General features: G+C 37.4%; 1 protein-coding gene and 1 pseudogene across 1 annotated transcript in view; both read left to right on the top strand.

Annotated features, from left to right (window-relative positions):
• The window catches only part of LOC132035052 (putative MO25-like protein At5g47540), a 5,189-nt pseudogene extending 4,614 nt beyond the window's left edge, over positions 1–575 (top strand).
• A 9,186-nt stretch (positions 576–9,761) lies between these two features.
• The window catches only part of LOC132032461 (zinc finger BED domain-containing protein DAYSLEEPER-like), an 11,511-nt gene continuing 11,272 nt past the window's right edge, over positions 9,762–10,000 (top strand). Inside the window, exon 1 of the mRNA XM_059422080.1 lies at positions 9,762–10,000. This exon is cut by the window's right edge and continues 197 nt beyond it. Within this exon, the coding sequence (XP_059278063.1) occupies positions 9,777–10,000 (224 nt within the window). The 5' untranslated portion in view covers positions 9,762–9,776.

Genomic DNA, 10,000 nt, shown 5'->3' on the forward strand with positions numbered 1-10,000 from the left:
GCCGCGATAGTTGAAGAAGCATGAGAAGAACTATCCGACTCACGACTTGGAGTTGGCTGCAGTGGTATTTGCTTTGAAAATTTGGCGTCATTATTTGTACAATGAGCATTGCGATGTTTTTTTCCGACCATAAAAGCTTGCAATATATCTTTAAGCAGCAAGAGTTGAATCTCAGACAGAGGAGGTGGTTGGAGTTGTTAAAAGATTACGACTTGGATATTTTGTATCATCCTGGTAAGGCTAATGTGGTTGCTGATGCTTTGAGTAGAAAATCTATGGGCACGTTGGCTTATCTGCGTGCACATGACATGCCCATGGGGAATGAAATTCAAAGACTTTCTAGTCTCGAGGTCAGACTTGATGAAACTGAAGATGGAGAGTTAGTGGGAATCACGCCATCACAGTCTGACATTGTGGAAAGGATTAAATCCAAACAATACAATGATGAACTTTTGGCAAAGCTGAGAGATGGAGTGGAAAGGGGTGAGTACACTTCATTTACTATTGGGACTAACGAGAGTGTTCTGCGGTTGCAAGGACGATTGTGTGTTCCCGATGTTGATGGTCTTCGATAAGAATTGATGATTGAAGCTCATAGCTGTTACGCCTCAGAAAATTTTATTTCGTCATGTGATGGATAGATTAAAGGAGGGTGAGATAAATACGATGTCCCTACAAGTAGGAAAGGTCACTTAATGGTTCCAATTAAGATTCCAAAGATGTTTGAGACAAGAGAAGAAAGTTTGATGAAGAATGTAAAGTATAAGTCGTGTTTAAAAGGGTTTGCAAAGTGCCGACTAAGTGTCGACTTAATAATGTCTTGAGGAAAGTTATACCGCTCATGCCGTTGTTGATGAAGTGTTGAACAAGTGCTAAGAAGCTTCCATAAGGATTGGAGATCAAACGAAACGACAGAAATGATTTCAGGAAAGTGGAGTTATATGACCACTTATATGGTCCATATAACCTTATACGGTCCGTATAAGGGTCCGTATAAACGAACAGAAGAAAGGATTTCCCTGATGGTGAAATACGGTCACTTATATGAACCGTATAAGGGTCCGTATAACACCCGACGGGTGAGTATATTTCCAAGTATATAAATGTGTTCCCACCTCTAAATTTTAATTCTTCCAACTTCTCAACTTCTCTCTAAGTCTCTAGAACATTATACACCCTTCACTAACATAAATACAAGGGAAATCAAAGATCAATATCATCAATTCAAGGAAATTAAGTGCAAGGAAGCTCTCTAGGGTTGCTAGATGTTAAGAACTCTATTTGAATTAAAGTTAGGGTTTTCTCCAAGTGAAGTACCTTCATCAAAAGCCCATTCCTACACAATCAAAGGTGAGTTTTATGATCATTCCATGCTATTTAGAATATTGAATGGTTGAAAGACTTAGATTATGGAAGGAGGTAGAATATGGAGCTCAATTATGAAATAATGGTATTCTTGAATAGTAGTTTGACATGAACCATAATTCTTGAGATATTATGAGTATAATCTTGTTATAAATAATATTAAGAATGTTGGAGAAGCATCATCTGTGAATGAATACAACGTTGGGTGATAACCATAGTTATGTATGACTTTGAGAGGAGATTTTGAGAATTGAATAATGTCGAACTTATAGAAGTTATTAATTATGGTATTATGAATGTTGTTATTGATGTTTGGGAGCTATTATATCATATGGAGGAAGTTGTAGGAACAAAGGAAATACTGCCCGATTTTCGTTAGCTTTAGCTTAAGCTTAAGTATATTTCCGATTATCTAATTCTAGTACGAATTCTCTTGGATGTAGAATCGTGAACATTGGAGGAAAGCGCTTAATTGATAAAGTTAGAGAGACATCAAGGTATGTAAGGCTAGTCCCTTCTTTTTCTAAGGCATGACTCCTATAATATAACTCCCTTTAACTTTCCATGATGTTCTCATATTCCAAAAACTATGAGTCCATGATTAATAAGAACTTCTCATGAGATAAAGATAAGAGATATGTTATGAATATGATAATGATGATGATGATCCTAAGTCTAGAGATTCTCAAGCTCATGATATGATATTTCTACGAGGCTAATGGTCCTTATACGATTCTTTGATGTTATTCATTATTGCTAGACTCACCTTATAATGCTAGTTCTTTCAAGGTGAGACATGATAATCATGACTACTCCATAATGAAATCGGGGGTTCTCGACCTTACGTCACCCCGATACAGTTGTAGTATTTAATTGATTCCTAATGCATGCTTTACGATAAGTGTATATGATGATGATTACACTGTGCCTAGATGGCCGGGAAGCACCGCTAAGGCGGGCGGCTTATACACCGTGCCGAGATGGCCGGGCAACACAGCTAAGGCGGGCGGCTTACTACACCGTGTCTATATAGTACGGGCAGCACCACTAGTGGGCGGCATGGGATGATTAGCCCGGACGCGGGCTAACGATGTTGTTGATCCGGACGGTTTATATATATGTATGTGTGATATGTCTTAAAGGTAAAAGTAAACCGGTGTGATTCCGCGCAAGCGCGCGCGGTCTGATTATCCCTTCTTCTTATGCTTCTGTATTTTCTTATTATGTTATCATACATGTCTTACACACTCAGTACTTTATTCGTACTGACGTCCTTTCTTTTATGGACGCTGTGTTCAGGCCCACAGGTAGGCATGGAGGTGGCCCAGATTCCTAGGAGCTACTCAGCGGATTTACAGGAGCACTCCATTATTCCGGAGGTGCCATTTTTGATACATTATTTTGTGTATATACATTTTGGGCATGACGGGGTCCTGTCACGTCCTTATGTCACAGTACTCTAGTAGAGGCTCGTAGCTACGGATGCGTGGGTGGTAGTTGTTTCATGGATATATCAGTGTACATTTTTGTATATCATTTTGCAGCCGTGAGGGCTTATGGATACTTATGCCTTGCCTTGGAGTTTATATATGTTTAGAACGAGTATGATGACTAGCGTAATGAGTGGTGCTCGATAGTCAGCTCTGGGTACCCGTCATGGCTCCTTAGTCGGGTCGTGACATTAGCTCCAAGTATTCGGTTCATCCTGGATCCACTAAGATGTATAAGGATTTGAAACAACACTATTAGTGGAAGAGCATAAAGGTTGATATTTCTAACTTTGGGTTAAGTGTTTGAATTGTCAATAGGTGAAGACTGAACATCAAAGGCCTAGAGGCCTGGCTCAGAATATCGAGATTCCACAGTGGAAGTGGGAGGATATCAAAATGGATTTTGTTGTAGGTTTACCCAGCACAAACGCCAAGTTTTATTCGATTTGGGTGATAGTGGATAGACTCGCAAAGTACGCATTTTCTCCTGGAAGACGTCATATACCGCGGCGAAGTATGCTAAGCTATATCTAAAGAAAATAGTTAGATTGCATGGGATTCCGACATCCATCATATCTGATAAAGGTACGCAATTCACTGCTCATTTTTGGACATCCTTTCAGGAAGGTTTGGGGACTAGCGTGAAATTGAGCACTGCTTTCCATCCTCAAGCGGCGGGCGGCGGAGAGAACTATTCAGACTTTAGAAGATATGTTGCGAGCCTGTGCTATAGATTTCGGAGGAAATTGGGATGAACATTTACCTCTTGTGGAATTCGCGTACAGCAACAGCTACCAAGGAAGTATCCAAATGACTCCTTATGAGGCTTTTTATGGGAGGCGTTGTCGGTCTCCGATTGGTTAGTTTAAACCAACTGAAGTAGAATTGTTGGGTCCTGACTCAGTTCATGAAGCAATCGAGAAGTTTAATCTCATTGTACAACGACTTAAGACAGCTCAGAGTAGACAGAAGTCTTATACGGATATGAGGCGACGTGAGCTAGAGTTTTCTGTTGGCGACAAGGTGTTCTTGAAAGTGTCACCGATGAAAGGAGTAATGCGGTTTGGTAAAAAGAGGAAGTTTAGTCGTCGTTTCATTGGCCCTTATGAGATTGTTAGGAAAGTTAGACGGTGGCTTATGAGTTGAAGTGACCATCTGATATGGCCATGGTGCATCATGTGTTTCACATTTCAATGTTGATATTGTACAAACCTGATCCTTCCCATGTGTTGAACCATGAAGAAATTGAAATTAGTGAAGGGTTATCTTACGAAGAAAAATCGGTTCAGATTCTAGATCGTCAAGTTAGAAGGTTGAGAACGAAGGATGTGGCATCGGTGAAAGTGTTATGGTGAAACCATGACACAGAAGAAGCAACTTGGGAAGCGGAGGAGGACATGAAGAAAATATATCCCCATTGTTCCTTATGGCAAGTATGAGCTAGCGTTTTAATTATACTTAGCTGAATCGTTGTGTTTGTTTGAAACAACTTGTGGTTTAGTGAATACTTTCTAGGCTAGGATTCTCATTCGAGGACGAATAATCTTAAGGGGGGGATAATGTAACATCCCATAAATCCGTATGGAATATGAAAGCGTTATACGAGTCATTTTGAACCTTATAAGTTAGGCTATGTTCACAATTCGGGATCTAGAAACCAAAATGGGGAGTATTGGGATGAAAATCCCATTTCAACTGTAATTGGGGGATTTTACGACAAAAGTACGGTCCGTACTTCAAAGTACGGCCCGTACTCTGTGGACGTCCTTTGATCTGCAACAATCTGAACTTTCTGGAAATTTTAGGGAAAGTACGACCTAGAAGTACAGCCCGTACTTCCAAGGACGGGATGTCCTTTCTGCCCGTCCTTTCCCCATGTCTCAACAATTGTTCAGTGTAAAATTCTTAGAAGTACGGCCTGAAAGAACGGCCCGTACTTAGAAGTACGTCCCGTCTTTTTTGAACGTACTTCTCCCGCGTTGACCAGAAACTATAAAAGCATGGGTTCAATTATTTTATTCACCTTTTCACCTGTTCAAAAACCCTAAGTACGAAAATTACTTCTCAAAACCTCCACATTCAAGGGAGTAACTGCATAATCTAATTCAAGAGAATTCAAGCTAGGGTTTGGGTGATTCTCCTCTGGGAAAGTAATTTGCTGAACTGCGAATAACGTAATTAAGGTATGTCTCTCTTTGAAAGTTGGTTTTGAAAGCATGTCTCTTTGAAAAAGCTCTTTATTGAATAAAAAGGTGAACTTTTCTTGAATAGATCTCTATCTCTTGCCTTAATGATGGTTAATGTGCGTGAGGGGACAAGCCCACATTAAACCTAGTTTATATCATGCTCTAAGTACATATATATGTTTATACACATTTTTCCTCTTTAAGAGATGATCGATAATGATGGCTAAAGATTAGTAATAATGTTTTATGATGAACTACGACATTGAAATCTTGGTTAAAGAAGTGTAAACATTTTCAAGACATCCTTTGAAATGATTTATCTTTACTATATGGCATAATGAACTTTAATGCTAATTGATGGTGTGATTACTTTGAGATAAATTGTGAATCGGCTTCCATGTTATGAACTATATAGTTGTGTTTGGCCTAGCTACTTGAGTGGAAGGGTAGCCACTATGGATCCTAGTGTGATAATGCCTAGCCATTCGGGAGGAAAAGTGGCCACTTCCTAATTCGCTACCTGGGGTGTGATTATGCCTAGCTATTCGGGAGGAAGGATAGCCACTGTTAAATTTCATATTCCGGTGTGGTGCGCTGTGACAAGGGAACCTCTACGGTCACCCCTTTGATGTGCTTGATTCTTGGGCTGTATTGGCATGTGTGATATTCTTATTTTCTCATGGAATTGTTGTTGTTAATTATGATCAATTGAAAGGCATATTTGAAGTTGTACCTTGACAAGAGGCCTTATAATCGATTTTGATAATTCTCATTGAGATACACAAACTGAATAAATGTTCTTACATTAGTTTCACATGACTTTCAGGACTGATTTCTTTATGTATTATTGTACTTTATTTTCATATTACTTGTTGTCCCCGAGGCACTCACTGAGTACGAAGTACTCAGGCATACCATTGTTATTTGTTATGGTATGTTAGGTAACAGAGAAGAGCAGGTTCTTGATACTCCGGGTGTTTAGGAAGGACTTGCTGTTCTTTATTGATTTGGTGATCCCACACATTCATTCATGGGACACCTTATTTATTTATTTATTCATTATACTAGTTTTTTCGGGCTGCGACCCGATGAGTCAGACTATTAATCCTTTATCTTAGAAGCTCCATGGTATACATCCTTGTGGGTAGTTGTTGAGTTATTGATTAACTCTCGGGCGCGTTGTTACGTTTGACTAAGTATTTGATTAATAAAGACTTCCGCTGATTTAATTCATATATTCACGAATTGTTTACCTTTATTTTATAAACTGTTGGAGGCGAATGTTGAACCTGGCGGGTTCAAGTATTATTATTGTGTCGTTTAGGTTCTTCCGATGTTGTTCATGACGTCGGATGCCGATCACGTCCAGGGTGGGTTTTGGGGCGTGACACTAGACAACTTATATAATTTTCCAAAACTACGTGGAAGAATTGTATAAATTTGACATGAAACCAACTACTTGCTCTGGAGAGTCGCAAATTCTTTAGTATACATGTCATTGTTTCGCTAATTATACAAAAGAACATATCTTTCTGTCTCTAGTCTTGCTCGGATTATTAGAAAGAGCATAGAATTGAATGAGAAGGCAAAGGCACATGCGATGTAGAAACAAAATCTGTCAAATTTCTTTAACAGCTTTATATAACTTGTAATTGTAACTGTTGTGTTCTTGAATTTATAATAGATGAATCGGGAGAGACATTCCAGTTTGCGATCCCAAAAAAAAGTGTTTACATAATTAAGCCGCTAGCTGATTCTCTAGGTCCTAGGTGCTTAGAAGTCTCCACTTGTTAATTATAATAACATATTAATATAATATAATATGAGAAACTCGATCGTCTCATTGTTATCCATCATTTTGTCATTATGGATACAATTGAGGAGGAAGACCGTGGGCGCATCTGGCTCAAAAGTCAAGTGTGCATCCTTATATATGGTTGCATAGTACAGATATACATGCATAGTACAGATATACATACACATCATAGGTATTACATTATTCATGTTGCAACAAGAAGTAGCTCCAATCGTATATCTAATGTGGGCTGGAAACATGGCTTCCTGCTCGACTCCCATATAAGTTTTTGAAAAATAATTCTGGATGAAATTTAATATATATATATATATATTAAATTCATTTTTTCATCCAAGTATTTAAATTCTGGGTCGGCCCAAAATTCACAAATAGCATTCTACAAGACTGCAAAGAAGCTAGCCCGTGCTAATGCTATTACTACGCATTCTGTTTTTCAATTTGATTTTCATCATTTAGTTTTGACTTTCCGATTTAGAAAGTATTATCATCCAATCGAAATCAAAATAAAAGATTTAGTAATGTTGAACTTCATAATTATTTTTTTCTAAATTCAATTTACATGATTGAAATCTGAACATCAATGACAAGATACTAATGCATATTTGATGAGATTGTAGAACACTTAAGTCTTCTATAAGAGCATAATGCAACAAGCCGTATACTTACATACCTAATACAGGGGTGTCAATTCTGGCCCAAAATGTGATGGCCAGCCCAGCCGCCCAAAATTTTATAGGTTGGGCACAAGATAATTAGCACTGGGCTGATTTTTAGCCCATTCATCAGAACCCATTTTTTAATTGATTGTCATTTCAATGATATTGGGTCGAAATATGGCCCAAGTTCAACTTTTGAAAACCCCTAAATTATTTAGTCATTTCAGACTTCTACTTTATTCATCTTCCTCTTTCTCTCTCCCCTTCCACACTTTATTCAACATACCCAGGTTGGTGAAATTTCAACATACCCAAGTTTGATTTTTTTTTTTTTAGAGAAACAAAGAAATGTCAACATACACATGTTTGCTTATTTATATGATAAATCAAAAGTGTATTTGAGACATAAAGATGACAAAAGGCATATGATTTTCGCTTCTGATTTTCTCTTGGGTTCTATTTTTCTTTTTCTTTTTTCCAGTGTTATTTTTGTGCTTTTTTTTTTTTTTTTGGAATCATTTGTGGGTTACTGCTATTTTTTTGTGGGTGCTGGAAAATCATTGTCAAAGTTGGTTCTTGGGGAAGTGAATTGAATTAGTTTTTGATTTATGTATCTCTGGAATATGTTATTATAGCAGTATACTTGGAATACGTTGTCTTTTTTTAACATTATAGCGGTATACTTACTCGATTGTTAGCATACAATATACACGAGCAATAAATCATTCTAAAAAACACCGTTATGTGTTTACGCTTCTTGCTTTCGTTCCTTTCTTTGTAAAGTCTGCAATTTTTTGTTTTATATATGCTAAGAGTTTATTTCATTTTTGTAGGCGATATTATGGATCATGTTTGAAGTGTGTAATGAAGTGACTCAAGAGAGCTTTTCAAGTTCATCAAAACGACGAAAAAATAAATCTACACCGTGGGAGGTTATGAGAAGTTGCCAAAGGATAGTAATACAGATAATAGATTAAGGGCAAAATGCAAAACTTGTGGAGATGTTTTTATGGCTGACTCAACTTCGGGAACTACAAAGTTAAATCGCCATCGAGCTAAACACATAAAAGAAGCAGCCTCTCAAGTTGTGCCGATAAATCACGAACAATATCGTGATAAGGTAAGAAAGGCTATAGTTAGACACAACTACCCGTTTTGTTTTGTGGAGCATGAAGGGATTAGGGAGTTGCACGAATTTTTGAATCCTACTGTTAAGACCTTTTCAAGAAATCTTTGCAAGAGCCGACGTTAGTAAGTTGTATCAAAATCAAAAAGAAATACTCAAGAATGAACTTGCACTTATTCCAAGTAGGATATGCTTGACAACTGATTTATGGAGTTCACTCATCCAAAATGGTTATATGTGTGTTACTGCTCATTATGTTGATATAGATTGGGTTTTGAAAAAGAAAGTTTTGGTATTTCGTCATGTTCCTCCTCCCCATCTTTTGGTAGTTATAGGTCCAAAATTGATCAATATCTTAAAGAATGGGGAATTGAGAAGAAGATATTTTCTATAACGTTAGATAATGCACGATATAATGAAGGTGTTGTAGATAGATTGATTGAACATTTTAAGTTGATGGGTTCTTTACTTTGCAATGGAAAATTTGTGCATATTCAATGTGCAAACCACATTTTAAATTTGGTAGCCAACGCAGGTTTGAAAACAATTGAGCTCGCCATATTTAACGTTAGAGAAAGTGTAAAGTATGTTAAAGGTTCCAAGTCAAGAATTATAAAGTTTGTAGAGTGTATCAAGAACCTTGGCATAAAGTTGAAAGGGAAATTGCATCAAGATGTACCGACTAGGTGGAATTCTACATATTTGATGCTTGATAGTGCTATACCTTACCGTCGAGCATTTTCTGATTTTAAGGTACTTGATAGTCAGTTTAAATGTTGTCCTTCTGAAGAGGATTGGGTTAAATTTGAAAGGATTGCTAAGTTTTTTAGGCCTTTCTATGATGTCACTACTTTGTTTTCAGGGAGTCAATATCCTACTGCCAATGTGTATTTTCATAAATTTTGGCAAATTCATATGATGATAAGAGAAGCGATATATAGTGAGGATCTTAATACCAAGGAAATGGCAATAGAAATGGAGAAAAAGTTCAAAAAATATTGGCGGGGAAGAGTACGGTCAGGTGCTACAATGGCGATAGTCCTTGATCCTCGGTATAAGTTAAGTCTCATGGATTTTTGCTTCTCTAAACTTGATCTATCTACTTCCAATAAAAAGGTAAAGGCTGTTGAAGATAATATGCAAAAATTATTTAAGGAGTACTTGAAACCTTCAATTTCTGATGTTGATACGATAAGAAGTAGTAGTGGTGGATGTGATGTTGAAATGGCAGATGAAATGGAGGAGTATGATAACTTTGTAAGTCCATCTCAACCTGGTTCAAAAAAGACACAACTAAGTTTGTCCTTGGAAGAGCCCGTGTTGGTTCGCAAAGGAAACGAAAATTTAGATGTGCTTAAATT

Source organism: Lycium ferocissimum, chromosome 10, assembly GCF_029784015.1.
Source record: "Lycium ferocissimum isolate CSIRO_LF1 chromosome 10, AGI_CSIRO_Lferr_CH_V1, whole genome shotgun sequence".
Lineage (NCBI taxonomy): Eukaryota > Viridiplantae > Streptophyta > Magnoliopsida > Solanales > Solanaceae > Lycium > Lycium ferocissimum.